We start from the raw sequence: 23,496 nt of genomic DNA on the forward strand, positions 1-23,496 counted from the left end.
CACAAGGCTCTGACCTCATCAGCCTAGACACAGGCTCCAGATTTGGGGTTGCTAAGCAGACTGACCAGTGCTACACCTGAGCCTTCTTATCTTTCTCTTCAAAGCCTGTAAGAGGAAGGGACAAGGCCCTTTTTTTCTGGGACATTGCAACCCTGCTAGGAGGGGTGTTTCTCACCAGTTTTCCCCAAATTTCCAGGAAGCCCCTTGCACCGTGGTCCCCAGTGGAAAGCAAGATGTGATTCATCTCTTCTGTGTTTCCTAGGTGGAGTTCAAATCACCAGTAGCAAAAGCGCCTTCCAGAAGTGAAGAGATTACCAGTTCTCAGAGAGCAGGGAGCCACAGGTGAGTGAGGAAGGAGAGATAGACAGTCTGCAGCATGTTTGATCTGCCTCCAAAGGCCTCACAATTCCAGGCCCTACATTCTGCCATTCTTGCTGCTTTAAATAACTGTTGTCCCTCAGCATCAGAAGGAAGTGGTTCTAGGACCCCTGCAGATAGCAAAATCTGCAGATACTCAAGTTGCTTATATAAAAATGGCATAGTATTTTCCTGTAACCTACTCACATCCTCATGTATACTTTAAATCACATCCAGAGAACTTATAATGCCTAAAACAATGCAAATGATATGTAAATAGTGGTTATGCTGTATTATTTAGGGAATAATGGGTTCAGTATTTTTAAGATATTTTTCCGTTCTTGGTTTGTTCGGGCTGCTGATGCAGAACCTGTGGCTATGCAGGCCACTCTGTTCGTGAGCTCAGACAGTGAGTTCTTAGATTTGAGAACTTGAATTCATCAAACTGAGTGGATGCTGGAACAAATTAAGACCTTTGAGGCTGCTGGGTTAGAATGAATGTATTTTGCATGTGAGAACGGCTTGAATTTGGGAGGTACCTGGGGCAGAGTGCTATATGGACTGAATCATAATGGTATCCTCTAAAATGCATACATTGAAACCTAACCCCCAAGTTGGATAGTATTATGAAATGGGGCTTTTGAGAGGCAATGCGGTCATGAGGACTACCTTCATAAATTAGATTTGTACCTTCATAAAAGAGAACTAGGAAAACTCCCAAGTCCCCCTCTACCATGTGAGGACCCTGTGAGGTGTCAGCAGCCGGCCATTTGGAAAAGGTTCTGATGAGAACCATGCTGGCACCTGACCTCAGACTTCCAGCCTCCAGAACTGTGAGAAATACATTTCTGTTGTTTAAAGGCCACCCAAGCTTCCAACATGTGAACCTTCAGGGCACAGCTTAAATGTCATGTCAGCTTAAATGGACTAAGACATTAAGTCTTAGTAGGACTTAGCTCAGACAGACGGCCAGGGAATGCCAGATGAGTAGGCATATGTTTGAAAATGCCAAGGCACCAAAGAGTGGAGGGAAGAGGAAATAATTTGGAGGGAAGAGAATGTGGGAGGGGAGATGGGAGATGGCACTAAGGAGATAGTAGTTGTCCTGTGTGTTTAAGATACATCCTGAAAGTAACAATCAGGTCTGCATTTTAGGTGTTTCATGGGTTTATTTAATGGTTTCCTGGAAATTGGTGTGGTATTATGTATCTTTTAAAATATACATATAAATTGCCTATCTTAGTCTGCTTTGTATTGCTGAAGTAAACTATGCAAGGTTGGTTTCTTTACAAATGAAAGAGGAGAGAGGTTTGGTCACAGATCTGGAGGTCCAAGAGCAGGGTACAAGCATTAGTTTCTGGTGAGGGCTTTGTGGCTGATAGCATCACACGACAAGAACATGTGGGACCCACAGAGGTCACATGGTGGGAGAGGAAACAAGAGGGAGGGGCCGGGCTCCATTTTTTTATTGAAACCTGCTCCGGGGGCAGCTAGTCTACTCTGTGAGACCCAAACCATCCCAAGGGGCCAGTGTTCATCCCTTCACCCCCCACTAGGTCCCACTGCTTGAAGGACCCACCACCTCTCAATGCTGTTGCTTTGGAGACCAAGCTTCCAGCATATGAACCTTTGGGGCACAAGCCACATCCAAATTATAGGGATACCCTGGGGATCAATGATATTCCACTTGGGACTAATAATGCCAATTACTCTGTAGTGCTTATTGTAACAGGTATTTTGGTAGGCTATACACATTATTTTTGTTTAATCCTCACAAAGATTCTGCAAGGTAAGACTTATTATTAGTCCCATGTGACCAATAAAGAAACAAAATTTAAAGAGTCAGGCAAATTAAAATTGAATTCGTACTCTATTACTAATTAGCTATTTTTGTAGGACAGATTTCTTAACTTTCTTAGGCAGCTTCCTAAAGTGATACTATAAAAATTAATAACAACAACAACAACAATAATAATGATGATGATGCAAACTAGATTTAAATTTTAAAACTCCTTTTTTTGGATTATCTACTCATTTGGATTATCTTGACCTTTATTTTCTTAAATATTCAAGAGTAGCTTCAGATTCAAACATTTAAGTAAATGAGCCATCATTGAATGGTATGGAGAATCATTAGAAAGTGGCTTCATTTGGGGGTACCACTCCAAGAATCATTTGCTCTTGTAGTTTTCATGGTGTGCACACATGGCTCTAATCATGTCCCTCTGATAAGTAAGTTCACCAAAGAAATGAAAGTCTTAAACATGTCTCTTCCTTGGCCCTCCCTGGTTCAGTGCCTTTCACATGGCTGGGCAGAGTATAATAATTCATTTTTCCAGAAGCAGTTGGAACATCCTGCTTACAGAGCTAAGAGTTGAAGGCATAGGGCAGACACAGAAAACACACACACACACACACACACACACACACATGTGTGCGTGTGTGTGTGTGTGTGTGTGTGTGTGTGTGTGTGTGTGTGTGTATGGAGAGCTGGAAAGAATATATTCCATATAAAATATCCAAAATGTTCTCATTAATTCGGAGTCAAGAGAGTTGTCTTAGGATGGGTTTCCAGACATTGACTCAGAGAGGTGATTTAAGGAGGAAAAGTTCCCATGAGAACTCTGTAAGGGAGGATGAAGAAGTCAGACGGAGTGAGAGCTCAGGCAAAGTTTCAGAAAGTTCCAGCCTTTGTCTTGTCCTACAAAGTATTCTAGAGTGTAAAAAAACAACTCAGACTTTGTCCCCACTGAGGACAGGGGTACCGGGCTTTCATTGTTCCAAGTTGGATAGTATTATGAAATGGGGCTTTTGAGAGGCAATTAGGTCATTGGCTAAGAGCTATTTGGAAGGGTCAAGGAGCTTCTGGGTACTTCTTGCTCTGTCCCTTTGGACAAAGTGGCTTCAATAGCTTAAGGGTTCACCTTCTAACAGTCACAGGTGCCGGGAATGAGAAGCAAAACCACACAGACGCAGGGGGAGGATGCACAAATATTTGAGAGCATTTGAAAGGAACATCAATAATGTCACCTTGATAATAGGTCTGAGCCTTAACTGTGTTCTGCTACACCACACTGATGTCAGTGTCTTGAAAATCCATGACCTTATGAAGCTTGTTCATCCATAAAGCAGGGATTGTGTTACTTTACTTGCTTATATCACAGCACAATTGCAAAAACAAAACAAAGCAAGGCATGGTACATGCCTTGTCAACAAGGATAAGATGTTCAAAGTCAGGTGCTGTTACTGGGCCTTTCTCTTCCAGGCCCAGAGCATGTATTAGCACTGGGTCTCTCCGGACTCCTGTCTTGCAGGCATCACCGCTGACAGCCTTTGAAAAGAGCTTGTTCATATTAGGAAGAAAGTGGACACTTTCTTAATGTTGATAAATTTTGCAGCAGTTTCTTTAATATATACCAGCTGCCTTGAAATACATCTAATTAACCACCAGATATCATGCTGTGACTGTGTCTGGCTTTGATGTGCTCATCAGCATCAGTAAGAAGTATTGGAAAGCTAATCATAATGGGACTTAGCTTTTATAAAATGCCTTTTATCTTCAAAGTGGTTTACAACCACTAATTATTAGAGGAATTAGGGTGAACAGCAACCATCTCACGGAGACCTCAAACCATTAGCAAGGGCCTTTAATGTATCTTATAATAGAGCAAGGGAAGTGTGAAGGGGGATGTTTAATAATAGTTATCCAGACCTGGAAGAGTTATTTTATAGAGGTAGGACAGCTGTTCCCTGTCTCCCTGGAGGCCAGAACAAGGAAATTGGACCTAATTTGAGGAGAAAGGATGCTGGGTGGAGCATTGCATAAGCTGCAGCAGACTGCAGGCTGCAGAGATGGCCTCTGTCAATGGTGCCTCCACACACCTGCCCCTTCATCCGGGATGGTGGGTCATGTCCATCTTCTTAGTGGCTTGGGCTGGGTAAGGTCACACCACAGAATCCATCCAGCTGGAGAGTCAGTATTGGACTTAAGGGCCTCTTGATTATAGTTGTTTGGGTTTTTCCTCTTCAGTTACTTAGTTTTGTTAAATGTAACCAGGAGTGGAGGAAGGCAATTTGATTTCAATAATAGTTAATAATAATAATAAGGGTAATACTCACAAGGTACTATGCTGACTCTTCGTCTCACAGATGAAGAAAGTGGGATTCAGAAAGCTCAGTAAAGCTGTCTGTATGCTACTGACCCAAGCAGTCTAGCCTTAGAATCTGCATTCTTAACTATTGTAGTAGGGGACATGTCCAAGAAGAGGTAGTGTTTGTCCAAAGCTTCCCCTACCTTTACTATAAGTCCAAGAAGTACATAACAGTTCCACAGAGAACAGGGAGGATCTCATTTCTGGACTGGTTGTTTCCTGTGCTGCATTCTTTAGTCTTGGGCAATGGGGTGAGGAAAGGGGCCCTATGAAGAAACAGGTCACCCTCTCCATTCTTCACTGAAGGGATCCTTATCTCTGCCTCATCTCCTGGTCCCATTAAGTATGGGAGAGCACAGGTGTGAATAATTGGTAGGCCACCTGTGACACCTTAGGGTTTCATTAAAGCACATTTCCCCTGAGTTCTAAGATTGATTTAATAATGGGCCCTGCACTATAAGTTTAAGGCAGAAGAGGCCCAACATAAAAAGGTATTAGCTAGTATGGCCTTTGGAAACAGTACCAGTGATAGAGATCTTCTATGATAATCTGTGCAGAAATAAGGTTTCTTTCTTGCTGAGAGCCAACTAATTGCTGGTAGGTTGATATTGGGTCTGGTGGGAATATTGATACCCCAGAATAGACAGATGCTACAAATCACGCCTTTCTCCCACCCCTACTCTGGATAATTGGTTGTTAAATATTTTAATGTCTTTTTCTAATACCAAGTGTGTGTACTATAATTTAATTCAATTCTGATGCCTTTCAGAGTTAGTGTAGACCCCAGAGGATAAGGGCTAAGTTCCATAAGACTGCACCTATGTCACATACTAGTCACAAGCCCCCAAGTTTCTTCACATACTTCTAACTAACCAATTATAGACATTCTTATAATTCCCTCTTCACATTCAATAATTTGCTGGAATAGCTTATAGAACTAAGGAAAGTGATTTACCTATTATTACTGGCTTATTATAAAGGATGCAATTAAGGAACAGCCCATGGATGAGATGCAAAGGGCCAGGGAAGGCCCTATGGGGGTGCAGCATGGAGCTTCCATGCCTTCTTTGGGTTCCAGGAAGCTCTCCAAATCCATCATTTAGGGACTTAAGTCATTCACCATTAGTGACTGATCTCAAGCTCCAGGCCATCTCCCTTCCCCAGAGGTGAGGGGACAGTTCCAACCTCTAATTCAATTCTGCAGCTATCCATGGGTCCCACCAAGGGTCACAGCATTAGCTTAAACTCAAGAGTACTTGAAAGGGGCTGGTTATAAATAACCTTAGCATGCAGGAAATTCCAAAGATTTTGGAGCTCTGTGCCAGGAATCAGAAACAAAGATCAAATATGCATTTTTTGATATACCACTGTCAGCCCTTCCTCTCAATGGTCAGTTAAGAAGTTCATGTGCATTTATTGAGCACATGTTAAATGCAAGGTACCAAGCTGGGAATTGGTGGGATTTTTGTTCAACTAAATAATCAAATATCAATTTTGTATTTACTGAAAGGTATTGAGATGGAGCCCCTCTGTCTTCAAGGATGAAATAAGACATATTCTGTACACTTGGAATCTCTAACCAACCTGACAAAGCAGTGTGTCTGAATACCTAATGCATGAAAGGGTCAGTTGGTGCTCAGAGAAATAGAGAGCCCAAGCAGTCCAGACTGGGTGGTCAGGGAAGATTTATGAGAGGAGGTGGACTTGGAATGGGGCCATGAAGTTATCTACAATAGTAACAGCTAGAGAGGACCTATGGTGTGTTCTTATAAGAGGAGAAGAAATAAAAAGTCTTTCCTTTGTTGAGTCTCCCAAAAACACAAATAGAACCCCATTATGCACCTGATCTTTTCTCTTCTCTTTAGTGGTAAGTTTGAGTCCCAGTCCTGCTTAATCATGACCCTGGACAGAGCACTTAACCTATTGGATCCTGAGATTCTCATTAATAAGGCAGAAAAAAACAGAGGATCAGTCCTGAGAGCCTCACTGTGTGACACTGAGTTAGTTAGGTAACTTCTCCAGGCGTCCATTTCCCCATCTATAAAATGCAGCACTCACTTCACAAGAGGACGAAGCAACTTAAAACATATAAAGAACCTAGAAATTATGCCTGTCACATAGTGAGCCACTGGGAAATGTCATCTCTTGTGATTATTTCTAAAACATTTCCAGAATTGGAAGTGAAATGAAATTGTCAAAGTGAATTTCTTTTTAAACTGCAAAGTACGATTAGTATTGATATTACTTTGTGCCTTTCATTATTTCATTACCTCCCAAGGAGTCATCTCACTATCAGAATTTTGAACTGAAAAGGATAATTCTGGAAATGCCTTAGATGTAATCATAAGAGCTAACATTTCCCAACTGCTCACTCTGTTCCAGATCTGGTTTCTAAGTGTTTTATGAGTTTCAGCTGCTTTAGTCTTTTCATGGAGTGGATGCTGCCTTCTGAATTTTACAGATGGAGAAATTGAGGCCTGGTGAGGTTGCCTAACTCACTCAGTGTCACACAGCTAGGAAGTGGTGGAGCCAGGATTTGGACCTAGGACCATTTGGCTCTTAGCACTTTGCTACATGACCTTTAAACAGCTCAAGCAGGGTGGTATTCCTTTTTCCATGGGAGAAAGAAGAGAAATGAAGTTCTCTGAGCTTCCTTTGTCTACCTTTCCCTACCTCACCCTCCATATTCTCTCTCCCTAGCAAAAAAAAGTAGGGTTAGGGCCTATTCAATCTGCCATGGAGGTGGCCCAGAGCCTCTCCTTTCTTCATGCCCCTGTAGATGTTGTCAGTGCTCTACTCTTGTCACTGGGGCCTGGCCATGTCAGTGTCCTCTGGCAATTTCCATCTGAAATGTTTGTGACTGCCGGGGGGTTTCTCCAGAGCCATAACATGCAAGAATGCTAGAATGCTGTGGAATTAACCCCACTCAGGAGCAGCCTCACCCAATGGCTGATGGGGATCAGTGTGTAAATACCTCAGCTCTTTGCTTCTTGGATTGGATCAGTGATCTGTGTGCTCTGCACCAAACTGCAGAATTCTCCAGAGGAATGAAGCTCCAATAGCCCAGAGCCAGTTGTCTGGTAGCTGACTGGCTGTGGCACCTTTTCGTGACTACCTTCCTTCTTCATTTCACTTCCCACTCCCTGAACAGGATTTCCTGTCCCTTCCAACAAACCATTTCCATTCAAATCTTTGTGACAGGGTCATCCATGTGAAATAGGTTGAATTCCATCTCCCAAAAAGATATGTTGAATTCTCAACCTCTGTTACCTTAGCATACAGCCTTCTTTCAAAATAAGGTCACTGAGGTCAGACACAGTATGCATTGCCTATAATCCTAGGCTCAGGAGGCTAAGGCAAGAGGATCACAAGTTCAAAACCAGCCTCAGCAACTTAGTAAGGTCCTAAGCAACTCAGTGAGACCTTATTTCTAAGTAAAATTAAAAAATGGCTGTGGATGTGGCTCAGTGGTTAAGTGCCCCTGAGTTCAATCCTTGTTACCAAAAAAAAAAAAAAAGGGTCATTGAAATTGTAGTCAGCCAAGTGAAGGTGAGATCATTAGTATGGGCCTTTAATCCAATATGGAGGAAGTCCTTGTAAGGGGGGATGATGATTTGAATAGAGGCTCATATCACCATCGAGATAGAGATTAGAATGATACTGCTGCAAGCCAGGGGAGGCCAAAAATGGATGACCAGCTCCAAAAGCTAGAAGGAGAAAGGATTCTCAACAGAGTCTCAAATGGAGCATTGCCTGGCTAATACCTTGATTTCCACATCTAGTCTCCAGGAAGATGAGAAAGTGAGTTTCTGTTGTTGAAAGAAACTGCCTTTATGGCCCTTTATGACAGCAGCCCTAGGAAAGGTAAACACCTCTCATTTGAGGCCTTGATTCTTCCTTAACGTTCCTTCCCAGGGAACCTACTACATGCTGAGCATCCTGCTTCCATTTATGTTAGAGCTGTGATGGAAACCCTTTGCTCATCAACCCTCCACCCCACCCCTACCCCCTGGCCCCGTAGTTTGGCAAGACCCCCTGTCTCTGCCTCCCTTCAACATTGCTAGCTCAGAGTCAGTCAATGAGACTGCTGCACATGGAATGTTTCTCCTACTGAAGCCTGAACAATTAAAGAAATCTGAATAGCTCCTGGGGATATTTTTGGCACTTTTGATTTCCTAACAGTCTGTTGCAGGAGGGATTTAAAGGAAATCAGGGTGACTTAGTGATTGCTTTCAAGTTTGCAACAGGTATGATGGGGAGAGAGGTAGTCCTATTCTCCATCCCACTGAGCCCAGATTAAGGGGGGAATTCACGTAGAACCCCTAGAAAGGATTTAGGTTGGGTCTATGAATTTTCTGATTGAGTTCCTAAGCTGCCAGGATTACTCTGGGTATCTGGGAAATCTTCCTAAATGTTTAAGGACTGGATAATTTCCATCTGCATATAAAGCCTTTCATGGAACCATTCTGGAGGGGAAAAGAGAAGTCTGGAAACACTCATGGAGGCTGGCAAGTAAAAAGTGGGGGTGGGTAGCTCTGTGGTAGAGCATGCGCTAGGCGTGTGTGGGGCCCTAGTTTCCATCCCTAGCACCGACACATTTTCTTTTTCCTCTTCCTTTGCAATGGCCTTTTCCCTTTGTCTTTGGAATATGCTCACCCTTCCCTTTTATGTTTGTACTCCCTGCTGGTTTAATGGAAAATCCTTGAGACAAAAACCCCCATCTAGCCCGAAGATTAAGGCTTCCTTGGGCTTCATCCAAATGTGAGATGGCTGAGTTCATGACAGAGTTTCCACTTTATTTTGAAATGAAAGTAGATGTTCTTCTGTTGTTTTGTCTCTCGTTGCCCTTGAAAAACCCACAGACGCTGGGCAAAGATTTGAAGCCAAGCCAGAGCATACTAGGTCAGAGAAAGGAGGCTGAACTTGCCATAGATAAGTGGCCTTCAGGAGGGACTCTGTCCAGCTTCTTTATTTTTAGGGTTCATGTAGGTCCCCTCAACAAGCAGACTGAAAATTTCCACAGAGAAATTGCTACATTTTCAGTCATTTCCTGATTGCCAGAATTGAATGTAAAAGGAAGAATTTTGGGGATAAATACAATAGGCTGGGTTACATTTTTGAGGCCTGCAGAGATAGAGGAAGCTTCTGACCCAGACTCATTTTTTTTCTTTTGAAAATATACATTTATTGAGCTATTGACATACAATAAACTGCACATATTTCAAATCTATGCCTTTTTAAAAAAATGATCATATTATAGAAGGGAACTGAAAATTTGCTTTCCCAGTCACTTTATGTACTCTAAAATAAATAGAAATGCATAATTCAAGAATAACTTAAGTAAAAAAAAAAAAAAAGAATAACCAAAGTATTGGATTTTTCAAACTCCAAAAAAAGACAGCAATTTGTTAAGTTTTGATATGTGTATTTATATATACATGTATATTTATAAAATACATTTAAAAATAAAAATAATAATAAAATACATATCTGATAGAGGATTAAAAATGATCAGCTCTTCATGTTTGTGGGTTCTGCATCCAATACACTTGCAGATTGAAAGTATTGGGGGAAAATTGCTTCTACCCCAAACACATCCAAATTTTTTCTTGTTCATTATTCCTTGGACAAATCAGTTACATAACATCTCTACTATACTAGGTATTATAAGTAACCTAGAGATGATTTAAAGTATACAAGTTGGGGCCTATAGATTATATGCAACTATTTTACCATTTATACAAAAGAACTTGAGCACCCATGGTTTTGGTTCTCCTTGGAAGATCCTGGAACCAATCCCTCATGGATACAGAGGGACTACTGGACATAACTGTTTTAGTGAGCTTTTTCACTGCTGTGACTAAAAGACCCATCCAGAATAATATTAGAGAAGGAAAAGTTTATTTAGGAGTTCATGGTTTCAGAGGTTTCATTCCATAGAGAGCAGGCTCCATTCCCTGAGACTCAAGGTGAGGCAGAACATCATGGTGGAGGAATGTGGCAGAGGAAAGCAGCTCACGTGATGATCAGAAAGCAGAGAGAGAGAGAGAGAGAGAGAGAGAGAGAGAGAGAGATCTGCACTTTCAAGTATGAATATACCCCAAAGCCATGCCCCAAATGACCCACCTCCTCCAGACACATCCCACCTGCCTCCAGTTACCACTCAGTTAATACCATCAGGAGATTAATGCACTGATTGTGTTAATCACAACCCAGTCATTTCCTTTCTGAACCCTCTTGCATTGTCTCACAGTGAGCTTTGGGGAGGTACCTCACATCCAAACCATAACACTAACCAACTAAATAAATCCATGAAACTCATGGATTCATATATCATACTCATGAAATGAAGACAGTGAACATATCCACATATGTCCCCAAATTTTCTTTTGCCTTGCTTTTTTCTCCTTTCCATCCCCCCTCCCTCCCCTATTTTCTTTATATCATTATAGACCAGTTTCCATTTTTTAGAATTTTAAATAGGTATATAGAATCATATAACATGTGCTTGTTTTTCCTTTTTTTTTCTGGCTTTTTTTACTGTCACACTTATTTTGAGATTTATCCATTTTGTTGCTGAGCTCATTCCCTGCAGTGCAGAGTAGCTTTCCATCATAAGGATAATGTTGGGAGTCTCCCTGAGAACTCCCCAGGCCTTTCAGACATGGCGGCAGGCAAGTTGCCAGTGGGCGGATAACAAGTTGTTTTGAAAATTTTCTAATTGGTCCTCCCATCTTCCGCATTAGTGAACAGATTGAATGTGTTCATGAATTCAATGATCATAGTGATCCCCATGAATCTAATGCAAAGCGGACCTGTGTGCACCCTGGTGATGACCTGACCTTTACTATGATTGGCCCCGGGAGCTTCCTGGTTTAAGATAACTGACGCTTCATCTTTGTCACTGCTATGTGTGTGTGTGCATTTTAATCTCCGACGATGAACCTTGGCCTTTCAGATATGCCACACAATCATTCCATCCACTCACCTCTTGGTGAATGTCTGGACTGTTGTTTTGGGCTGTTATAAATCAAAGTGCTATGAACATTCATGTACAAGTCTTTGTATGTACACATGCTTTTATTATTTTGGCTACATTTATGAATGGGATGGCTGGATCATATAGTGAGAGCTTGACTTTTTATAAAGCTGCCAAAGATTTTCTAAAGGGGTTGTTCCCTTTAAAATTCCCATCAGCCAAGTATTAGAATTCCAATTGCTCCACATCTTTGCCAAGAATTGGTATGGTCAAGTTCTTTTAATGTTGGCCGTTTTAATAAGTGGTAGTGGTATTTTATTGTGGCTTTCAGTTGCATTTCCCTTGTGACCAATGTCGGTGAACATCTTTTGATGTAGTTAATTGACATCAATGTATCTTATTTAATAAAGTGCCTGTTCAAAAGTTTTACCCCTTAAAAAAAATTTGAGTTTGTTTTCTTAATGAGTTTTTAAGAGTTCTTTATATATTCTGGGTCAAAATTCTCTCAGATAAGTGTTTTATAAATACTTTGTCTATGCTTTGCTTTTCATTCTCTTTAACGAATGTCATTCAAACTGCAGAGATTTTGGATTTTGTTGAAGTTCAATATATCAGGATTTTATGGATTTGCTATTGCTATGGGGCTAAGATATCATTGCCTAAGCTATGGCCACAAAAGTATTTTCTCATTGAAGTTTCCTATGTTGGTCTTTCTATTTAGGTCCATGGTACATTCTGAGTTGATTTTTGTATATAATATAAGGTATAGTTTGAAGTTTTTTTTGAAAATGGGTATCCATTTTTTCTGGTACTATTTGTTGAAAAAAAACCTACCCTTTATTTCCTGATTTACTTTTGTGTCTTTGCCTCAAATTATTATAATATATTTATGGATTCTCTGTTTTCTATTCTGTTCTGTATACTTTCTTCCAGGGCTGGGGATTGAACCCAGAGCTTTACACATACTAAACAAGTAGTATACCACTGAGCTACACCTCAGCCTGCACAGAGCTATTTGTGACTCTTAATGCCAATGCCACACTGTCTTTATTACAGTAGCTTTATAATAAGCCTTGAAATCAGGTGTGTTCATCTTCCAATTTTGTTCTTTTTCAAAATGTTTAGCTATTCTCTGCACCTGGCCTTTCTGTGTAAGTCAACTTGTCAATTTCTACAACAACAACAAAAGCCTGTTGGGCTTTTGACTGAGAATGAGATAAATATATTGAATTTAGGAAGAAATAGCTTCTTAATATTGAGTCTTCCAACCAATATGTATGGCATATCTCCCCCCACCCATCCACTTTTTTTTTTAAATCTTTAACTTTTCTCATGAATGGTTGGCAGCTTTCAGTTTAAAAGTACTATAACATTTCATATTTTTAATGCTACTGTAAGTAGTATTTCTATTTTAACTTTTTATCGTGGGCATAGGAAAAATGCAATTGATTTTTATGATTAGAGCTGGTGTCCTACCACCTTGTCAATTTCACTTACAGTTCTAGTAACTTTGGTGAACTTCATCAATTTTTTTACATGAATAATCATGCTACTGGGGCTAACTATGATTTACCTTTTCCTTTTCAATATGAATTTCTTCTATTTCTTTCTTTTTTTTTTTTTTTGTCTCCTTGAACTGGCTAGAATCTTCATCACAATGCTGAATAGAAGTGGTAAGAGCAGACCTTCTTGTCTTTTCACGGATGGTAGGGAAGAACGTTGGTTTTTCACCATTAGGGACAATGTTAGCTGGTGGTGTTTTGGATTTGTTTGGGAGATGCCCTTGTTCAGGTTGGGATAGAAAGGTCCTTCCTATTCCTAGTTATTTGAGAGTTTTTGTCAGGAGTGAATTTTGTTAAATACTTTTCTTGCATCTATAAAGATGATCATAAGGTTTTTCCTTCTAAATTTGTTAGCATGGTGAATTGTATTATTGGTTTTCAAATGTTAAGCCATCCTTGCATACCTGGGATAAACCCTGCTTGGTCAGGATATACTACCCTGACTTTATATATGAAGTTGGATTCAATCTGCTAAAATTTTCTACAGATCTTTTGCATTTATGTTCACAAGGGAAGTTGGACTGTATTTTTCTTTTCTTGTACTATCTTTTTCCAGCTTTAGGTGTCAGGATAATATTGGCCTTTGTATACTCTTAGAAAGTAGTTCCTACACATCAGTTTTTTGGAAGAGCTTGGGTAGAATTGGTATAAGTTCTTCTTTAAATATTTGGTAGAATTTTTCAATTTAGCTTTTGGACCTAAAGTTTTCTTATAGAAATATTTTTAACTATCAGTTTAATTTTTTTAATAGGGTCATTTGTCTCTGTTTCTTCTTGAGAGAACTTTGATCTCTGGTGTGTTTTTCAAGGAGTTTCCCATCTTAGCCAAATTACCAATTTTATTGGCATAAAGTTTTTTTTTATAATATTCCTTTGTTAGTCTTTGGTTCTATTTTGGATGAACACAGGCTAGGGTATCACCAAAACCTGGCAAGTGCAGTTCAGCATGAAGCTCCTTGAGGATAGGTTGTACTTTCCCCTACTTGAACTGCAGAGCTCATGATCCTGGCAGAGGTCTGCAGTACTGGGTAAGAGCTCAGCAAGAACCTGTTGATTGTGAGTGATGTTGGAGAGAATGCATGTGAACAAGGGAAGTTCTCCACCCTTGGTGGTGCTGAGAAGTTAGGACAGTGTGAGATTAAGATGGAATAATGTACAAGTTTTATGAGTTTCAATTGAAATCTTAGCTTTTGCATTAACTTGCTGTGTGATGTTGGTCAAGTCACTCAACCTCTCCGATCCTCAATGTTCTCATATTGGTAAAATGGATTTATTCTGGATTCTAAAAGGGAGTGAATAATATCCATCTCAGAGGGATGTGAAAATTCCATGAAAAAAAAAGGATATATTGAGGCTATGACAAAGTGTGCCTCTAAGAAAACAATAAAGGGCAGCTGGTTTATCAGGATCTGTTTTAGTTGTTGTGTGGCTGTTTAAATAAGGAGAAATTGTTTTCAGACTTCCTCTACCCAACTCCTTCCAATATGGAAATTCCTGTTTAGCTACTCTTGCCTCCTCCCCTCCTTCGGACTAGCTGATCTCTTAGCTGTCGATCCTGGCACACTTCTTCTGTGTCCTGAGCTTCTGTTAATTAAGAGGCGGTTGCTAAGAGATGTCAGGACACACCGGTGACTGGCTCTGCGCCTCCCTCTCATCCCCTCTGGTTCTTTTCCAGCCCCACTCTGTCCTCTTCACACCTGTTTCTCTCACCCATCTTCATACTTAGGTTCGGAAAAGACAGAGAAGTTGGCCGATCCGTATGGCTACCCCTGGTGAGAGAGTGGTCCGCAGACCCCAGGGACTTGGTGGGGAGCCGGATGGGAGCGGTGCCTGCCTGAGTCCACAGGACCACCTGGAATGCAGGGAGACCCAGGAGCAGGCACCAGGCCAGCTGGCCATGCTGAGGAAGTCGCAGGAATTTTTCCAGACCTGTGATGCCGAAGGCAAGGGCTTCATCGCCAGAAGGGACTTGCAGGTAAGAAGGGTCCCAGCTGGGCCAGCCCACCTGGAACACCCAGGAGCCTGGGAATTCCTGTCCTGAGCTAGAACTGCCCCACAGGAGGTGACATCCTTAACAGAAAAGACCTCAGTTCGGTTCTAGAAGGTCAGCCCAAACTCTACTGGGACCCGGACCTCCTGCATTCATTCTATTTCTATCCTTTACCTGAGGTCAGACTGGGGGTCGTTTCCCTTCTCTGACTGAGTAAACTCCCCAGGATTGTGAGAAATGATGATAGTAACATGAGAGACTTAAGTAAGACACAGAGAAGAACCTTCTGAGAGTAGAGATAGAAAGGCATGGATCTGTTGTTTTCAAAGAAGTCATCTCTGCTGCGTGTGCCTTAGGATAGGACAGTGTCTAATGCAGCATGCTGGGAGAGGGCATTTCTGAGCATCATGTCACCTTTGCTCTCAACCCTCTCAAAGCACATCTGGAGGGAGAGCCTGTGGCAGAGCCTAGGGGCACACCATTGCTAGGGTGGGCTCAGCAAACTTATAAAGGTCCAGAGAACCAGCGTTTTCTGTTTTGTAGGTGGGTAGTCTCTCTCACCTTCACCAACTTGGTGGTTACAGCCTGAAGTCATCCACAGACAATGTATAAACAGATAGATGAGCATGCCAAGTTCCCAAAACTCTTTATTTATGGACACTGGAATTCAAATTTTATATAATTTCATGATGTCATCAAATGTTAGTCTTCTTTGGGTCTTTCTTTTTCAGCCATTTAAAAACTATAAAAACTATTCTCATAGACCATAGAAATAGAGGTTGCAGCCAGGTTCAGTTCAGGGGTGTAGTTCCAAGCCCTGGTTTAGTGAGTTTCCACCTTAACTGTCACAATGTCTTCTCACTGTCTTACTGATGATGTCACCCAGTTGGAAGTAAATAAAACAGGCCCCACTCAAGTACTGTGAAAGCAACTCTTAGCCCTCACCTCATCTTTGTGTGCTCTGTTAAAAGCATTTTTGGAAAAGATGTGTGCCTGTGCTGTCAGGAGGAAAATCTATGATGGTCAGGTTTTGTTTAAGTCTAAATTTTCAGAATATAGTAAAATTGGGCAATGAAATATGAACACTCATCAGTATCATGCCATCTCCACTCGTCCCTGGGAGCTACGCAGCAGGAGCCTGTAACCCGGATGAAATAAAGTGTTGGATTCTTCCTCTGCCTGGCCCCACAGGATGGGGTTTGCGTGCATTTCCTAGGGTCATCCCACCATTATGCACATCCAGGGAAGAGACCTGGGGAGCAACACCAGCTCTGCACCCCTTTGTTTTCAGCAACTGGCTCCCTAATAAGTTTCTGTTGCTGAAACAGATTCCCCAAGTCCCACTCCACATGGAAGGCCAGATTTGGGGTATTTCAAGGAGCCCTTGACTAACCTCTACCTAGGAGCTTCATAATTGTCATTCACAGGTCCACCGTAGAAGTGTTTGTTAGGGTGGTTTTAATGGACATGCTTAACTTTTTGGGGGGCAGGGGTGCTGGGGATGGAGCCCAAGGCCTTGCTCACGCTAGGCAGTGCTAGGCAAGTGCCACTGTACTGTCCTGCCAGACCCTGCCTGCCTAGCTCAGCTAGAAAAAAAGAAAAGGAATTCACATGCACTGAGCATCGACTCTGGGCCATGTGTGCTGTTAGCTCAGTACTCTCGGTGTCCATTCCTCCTTAACTCTCATTGAACCCCTCTCTTTAATGAGAATGGAAGAGACTCAGTGAATTTCAACTGCCAAGTATACATTTATAGATAAATCATTTGTATTCGACTTGGGATGTGATCAGAAACATTAGTCCCAGCTACCTTCCTCTCCACCTCCCTCCTGATCCAGGTGGGAAGAAAAGAAGATGGAGGAGCCAAGGAGCCCAGGCTGCTGCACTCAAAGCCATTCATTTTTACTATCTACTTAATTCTCAAGGTTTTCCTCCATTTGTGGGCAATGGAGCCTTTGAAGCTTTCAGACTGCCAAGGTGTGATGGAGAGAGAGCAAAGCAGGTCATGGAACCGCCATCCCTCTGGCCACCCAAGGAGGCAGATAGGATGGGAAGACAGACATGAGGAAGAGCAGCCTTCAGCCTTCTCAGAGTTGACCATGGCTGCCTGTGGGAATCCCCCTGTCCTTCCTTGTCCTGGCAGATTCTAAGGCATCTTGGCTTGTCACCCCCCACATAGCCCTCTGGGTGCGACCACTCCCTGGGATGACTCCCATTCCTTGGGCCAGGCCTCCATTGCCTTTTTGCCTTCAGTCCCCAGTGCAGCCTCATGGGAAGGGAAAGGAGAGAGCTCACATTTGTCATGGGAGACTGGGCTCAGTGGAGGGGAAAAGTAGTGGTCGCAGGAGCTGGTGAAGAAGCACAGTTGGAAGAAGGTTCTGCAGAGCCTGCAATTGTTTTGAAAAGGAGAAAGTAAGTTAAGCTCCTCCCTTGATGTGTTTTACCTTCTTTCTCATTCTTAAAAACAAACAAACAAACAAAAAACACCTTTTTTTGCAGACAGCAAGATCAACTTAGCAATTATCCAAAAGGTGGGGAGACTGCCACAGTGGTCCGAGCCCACTAGCAGGTAGCTAGCCCAAAAGGATACTGTATGCACCTAGAACAAAGGAGGAGTCCTGCAGATTTTTCAAATTGAGGCCCCTGAAGAAACTCTGGAGGAAGCAGAGGTGGGTGGCGTGGAGAGTAGGAGCACCAGCTGCCCGATGCTTGAGCTCCACGTGGGGACCTTCTGGTATAGGGCTGCAGGTGATGGACACTGACCTGTGTCAACAGGGGTATAGGAGTTCCGAGTCCTGCGCCTCACCAGTGGGCCCTCGGTGTCACACCATCCTCCTCAAGGAACCTCTCGGGTTTCATGGAGACTCCTCCAGGCAGAGATGGGGTTATTGCTGCTTTTCAGGGTTGGTGCAGATGCAGTACCTTAGAGAAACAGAGGGTCCCACGTACCAGTCCTGCCTCAAGGACACTCATGAGAGGTCTGGGGAGGACCTGAGGGACTCCCCCTCTCCACAAAGGAAGATGGAGAAAGGAGGAGCCAAAGGCTCTCTGAAAAAACCGAGAGTCTCAAAAACCCTACTTCTCTGGCTTTCAGAGGTCTAAAAAGTTATCTACCAAAACCAAGTACCCACCTCCCTGTGTTAAGTCAGATTTTTGTCCCTGTGACCAAGACACCTCACAAGAACAGCTCAGAGAAGGGAAAGTTTATTTGGGGCTCCTGGTTTCAGAGATCTCAGTACACAGACAGCTGAGTCCATTGCCCTGGACCCAAGATGAGGCAGGACATGAAAGCCGAATGGCACAGTGGAGGGAATCTTCTCACCTTCTGGGGACCAGGAAGCAGAGAGAGGGAAAGAGGGCCCAGAGGATACACCCTCGGGCATACCCACAATGACTCCCCTTCTCCAGCCATCCTGCACCTGCCTATAACTTCCACCCTGTCACTCCATTCAAACTAGAATGGATTGATTAGGTTACAGCTTTCACAATCCAATCAGCTCACCTCTGAACATTCCTACATAAACTCAGGAGTTTTGAAGGGACACCTCATGTCCAAACCATAACACTGTCTTAGAATTCAGGCTAAGCCAAATGGCTAAGAATCCTTTAGAGGTTGGCAGGCTAACCAAATCTGACCCAATACCTGTTTCTCTAAGTAAAGTTTTGTTGGAACACAGCTGTGCTCATCCATTTACATGTTCCCAAGATAGTGGCCGAGTTGAGTAGTAGTGACAAAGTCTGAATGGATGCATATTATCTAGCTTTTTACACAAGAAGTTAGCTGACTTCTGATTTAGGTTAATTACAGAAGAAGTTAGCTGACTTCTGATTTAGTTTAACTTGAAAACTTTAAAAGATTTTTGTGGTTAATTGACTTGAGTTGTGATCTCATATTGGCAGCTTACTAGTAATGTGAATTTGTATGTCTCTTAACCCCTCAGGCCATGGTTCCTTAGCTGTGAATTATTAATAGCTACCTTCTAGCATTAGAGGAGAATTAAATGAGCTTATGCATGTAGGGCACTTAGCTGCAACACCGGGACCTGGAGATCCCTCCCTAAATGCACAGTGTGGGTACCACATCTCAGCCTGGTCCCTGGTATTCTCCACACTGTGATGTTTTTAAGTTGTGTTAAAATGTGCATTACATGAAATTTGCCACCATATCCATTTTTAACCAGTTTGATGGCATTAAGTACATTCACATTGTTGGGCAACCATTACTACCATCAATCTCCAGAACTCTTTTTATCTTGCAAAGCAGAAACTCTGTACTGACAAAACAGTAAGTCCCCACTATCCCTCCCCGAGCCCCTGCAATCACTATCTATTCTCTGTCTCCAGGAATTTATCGACAGTAAGTACCTGTTCTTTATGGAATCATCTGACCTGTGTTCTTCTGCATCTGTTTATTTCACTTAGCATCTTCAGAATTCATCCACATTGTAGCCCATGTCAGAATTTCCTTCCTTTATAGGGCTGAATGTCCCACTGTTAAGTATGTACCACTTTAAGTTTAAACATCTGTCTGTCGGCTCTCAGGATACTTACACCCCTTGGATGTTTGTGAAAAACACTGCTGTTTTAATCAGCTTTTTAGCTTCTGTGACTAAATAACCCAACAAGAATTGTAGAGGAAAAGTTTATTTGAGGACTCACAGCCTCAGAAGTCTCACTCTATAGCTAGCTGGCTCCATTCCTTAGGGCTCAAGGTGAGGCAGGAGACTCACTGCAAAAGAGTATAGCAGAAGGAAGTGGCTCACATGATCAGGAAGCAGAGAAAAAAGACTCTACTCACCAGATACAAATATGTGCCCCAAAGACATATCCCCAATGCCCACCTCCTCCAGCCACACCCTACCAATCTTCAGTTACCACATAGGATTAATTCACTGATTGTGTTAAGACTTCACAACCCAATAATTTCTCTTCTGAACCTTCTTGCATCATCTCACACCTGAGCTTTTGGGGGATAAATCACATCCATACCATAATAGCTGCTGTGGCTATGGGTGTCCAAATAGCTCTTCAAGTTCTTGCTTTCAATTCTTTGGGGTTAGAATGCTGGATTATTTGCCAATTCTATTTTTAACTTTTTGAGGAAACATCATCCCATTTTCCACAATGGCTACACCATCCAGTGTGACTTTGGGTGTGAGTCATCTGTCCTGCCTCAGAGAAAAAAAGGGGCATTTCTGCTAAAAAGGGCACTTTCCAGTCCTGCCCAGTGGCTGCTACTCTTGTTTGTGTCCAATCTACATGAGTGGCAGTGATTTTGCCTCCCCAGAGGACCTTGGGCAATGTCTGGAAACATGTTTTTGATTGAAATGACTGGAGAAGGAGCTGCTACTGGCATCTAGTAGGTAAAGGCTAGGGAGGTGCTGAATAACCTAGAATGCACAGGACACTCCCCCACCTCCTTCCCTTCCACTGGCCCCCACAACAAAGAATTTTCTATTCCCAGATGTCAGGAATGCAGATGTTGGGAAACCTGGAGGAAAAGTTTATTTGAGGACTCACAGCCTCATAAGTCTCACTCTATAGCTAGCTGGCTCCATTCCTTAGGGCTCAAGGTGAGGCAGCCCAAGCCATGCACACCAAGGTACAGAGCAGGGTAGAGGTTGATGCTGCCTCCTCCAACCTCCCATCCCCCCCTAGGGTGAATGGGAGCTGGGCTATATACCCCAGGGAAGGCAGAACAGAATGCTGTGGAGGCCCCCAAAGGCAGAAGATCATAAACATGGACCTCCCCTCTGGCTTTCTCTCTAATGGAAGTTTTGCTTGAGCATGTTTGAAGCTGTGCAACCACGTGCTTTAAGCCACAATGAGGCATGTTCCTGGGCCGGTGACCAGGAAGGTCCAGGGATCTGGCTGGAGTACGAGGAAAGCCATCATTTTGCCATGGCTCGGGAGTCAGAGCTCTCAGTACTGCTGCTGCAGGCTCACTTCCTGTGCCAGGTCCTGGAAAGTCTCACTTTGTAAGCCCTTGCTGAGAATCAGCAGCATGGCTAGTCAGGATCCGGAGCATGTGAGGTCTAGACCAACGCCCTGAAGATACGAAGATACCAGGATCTCCCGCCATCGCTCTTAGTCATGCAGTTATTTACTCATTTGTTCAACATATACCCAAATACTTCACATTTGTCAGCATTGGACTAGACCCTGGGGACACAACAGTGAGTAAAAATGAACAAGATCCCTGTTCTCAGCACACCACAGGAGAGGACATTTAGCTAATCGCATCTGTGGGTATACAAAATGCAAACTGAGATAAGACTGTAAACAAGGGAAATGCAGCTCAGGGAGTCTGTATGTCTGCAAAGGTCTTACTGAGGAAATGACACAGGAGCTGAGAATGAAAAAGGAGTTTCAAGGAGTTTGGGGTTTCAAGGAGTCAAGGAGGCCCCAAGAGCCCCTGGGGCTGTGGGCAGTGCGACCAGGGCAAATAGACCTTCCCATTGCTATGTGCAAAATGTGATAAGTGAAACAGAAGACTAGTTCCTGGTGGGACTGGCCAGAGAGACCTTGAACTTGATGGTGGTGGTTGTGGTGGGTTGGTAGGTGGAAAGGTGTAGAGCAGACACAGAGGTAAGAATTTAGACATTAGAAAACCATTAGACTTTTCCTTAGGCCCTGAATGAGAAATCGGTTCCTTATCCCAGCTCTGGTCTCCACTGCCACTTTCGGAGGATCTTAGAACCTCCAGGGCCTATTGCACAGTGGAATAAATAATCTTGTTCCCCTCCACCCTACTTATCTCCGTTAAAAATGGAGACAGCACCAGGTGCCCAGGGGACCATACCAGAATAAATTGATTTTACATGGCTCTGCAGGCCCTGAGAAGAAAGATAAATAAGAGATAATTATGGTTATTAAGACTAAAAGACTTTTCAAGTAAAGCCAACAAAAAAAGGTTAAAGAAACTGCTGTAGTACATCTTGCAAAAAAGGCTAAAGAAACAGTCAGCATTAATTGCCAGGCCAAGAGGAGGAATTACTTGGAAGACAGAGCATAGCTCTCCCCATCTTCACCTACAGTAGAGAGAGGAAGTTGGCCAGGTGTGATATGGCCAGGTGGCGCATGCCTCATATCCCAACAACTTGGAATCTGAGGCAAGAGCGTTGCAAGTTCAAGGCCAGTTTTGGTAGTTGAGCAAGACCCTGTCTCTAAACAATTTTTTAAAAGCTGGGGATGTGACTCAATGGTAAATTGCCCCTGGGTTTAATCCCCAATACCAAAAAAAAAAAAAAAAAGCCATGTTACAGGCTTTCACACCTGCAGCTCTGTTTTATTATTCAGATTTGCAATGTAGAGAAGAGGGATTAGGATTAGATAATCTGGGGCATTTGTGGTCCAAGTATTGTTAGATTGAGGAATGTGCCCAAATAAGGTATGGAAGAGCTTCCCTAGTTCATGCTAGCAGGGGACAAGGTATGGGGGGAAGGCATTTGAAGGTCCCACAGACCTCTGGACTTTCTTTCCAGCATATTTCAAGGTCCAGCATAACATGAAATCCCCTATTTTCTATCAGATCCAGCAACCTCAGGCTGAGAAGGGGAGGGAGGAAGGCTTATCCCAAGGAAAGGACTGGAATCTGGCTTTGCCAGGAGCTCCAGTGATACCCTTTGTTTCAAGTGGAGCTCATAAACTTCCTGCTTGCAAAATTGACTCCATCTTCACCCCATGTTCCCTTGCTGAGGTTTTTGAGACAGCTGGTTTATAGACTGTGCTAAGCCAGAGATGCTGCTGTATGCTAAGCAGATGCGTTTCTAGTATCTTTGCACATCCTCTCATTCTCTTTTCTTTTTTGAAAAACCCATACATATTTAATTCAGTTTTTCAAAATGGGTTTCACATCATTCTCTCTCCCCACTTTGTAATGCATCTTAGTCTCCCGTAATGCGTGTACCTGTCAAATTAAACTTCATGGCTTATCAGCTAGGAGATTGCTGTAGTATCTTGCCAAGTGTTCTTGCAAGCCATGTTACAGGCTTTCACACCTGAAGCTCTGTTTTATTGTTCAGGTGAGTATATACCTTCCTTTCCATAAAGCTCTGTGTTCATTGTCTTCAGCTGTCACTTTCAAGGGAGCAGTTTTGTGCAATTGCCCCTTGGGTGACTGGGAGGAAGAGGAGCTGTTGATCAGCTGAGACATTATGAACTTCCTTGGGGAGTCCTCATTTGGACACAGATTATTAGGGCATGAGAGGACACTGGCTTCAATAAAGCACATTAACCTTGACCTGGGGCCGTTGCCCATCAGGCAGAAGGCCAGAAGGAAACATCAACAGCTCAGAAACTTGTTCCTCATGCCATCAAGGGCTACTCAGCCCAGGGGTCATGTCCAGTGTTTTTTTATGACCTCTCACACCATCTTGTGCTGTCCCCCTTTAAAGTATAAATACTCTTGGGGGTTGATACCTTAAGGCATTGGTAGTTAATACATTATCAGGAATTA

General features: G+C 42.8%; 1 protein-coding gene across 3 annotated transcripts in view; it reads left to right on the top strand.

Annotated features, from left to right (window-relative positions):
* Positions 1-241: 241 nt before the first annotated feature.
* Cracr2a (calcium release activated channel regulator 2A) overlaps positions 242-23,496 on the top strand; it is a 91,156-nt gene continuing 67,901 nt past the window's right edge. For all 3 annotated transcript variants that reach the window (XM_021732199.3, XM_040281096.2, XM_040281098.2), the window contains exons 1-2: positions 242-342; positions 14,775-15,023. In XM_021732199.3, coding sequence (XP_021587874.1) covers positions 14,808-15,023 — 216 coding nt within the window. In that variant the 5' untranslated portion in view covers positions 242-342; positions 14,775-14,807. The remainder of the gene's footprint in view (positions 343-14,774; positions 15,024-23,496) is intronic.

The sequence above is a fragment of the Ictidomys tridecemlineatus genome, chromosome 6, assembly GCF_052094955.1.
Source record: "Ictidomys tridecemlineatus isolate mIctTri1 chromosome 6, mIctTri1.hap1, whole genome shotgun sequence".
Taxonomy (NCBI): domain Eukaryota; kingdom Metazoa; phylum Chordata; class Mammalia; order Rodentia; family Sciuridae; genus Ictidomys; species Ictidomys tridecemlineatus.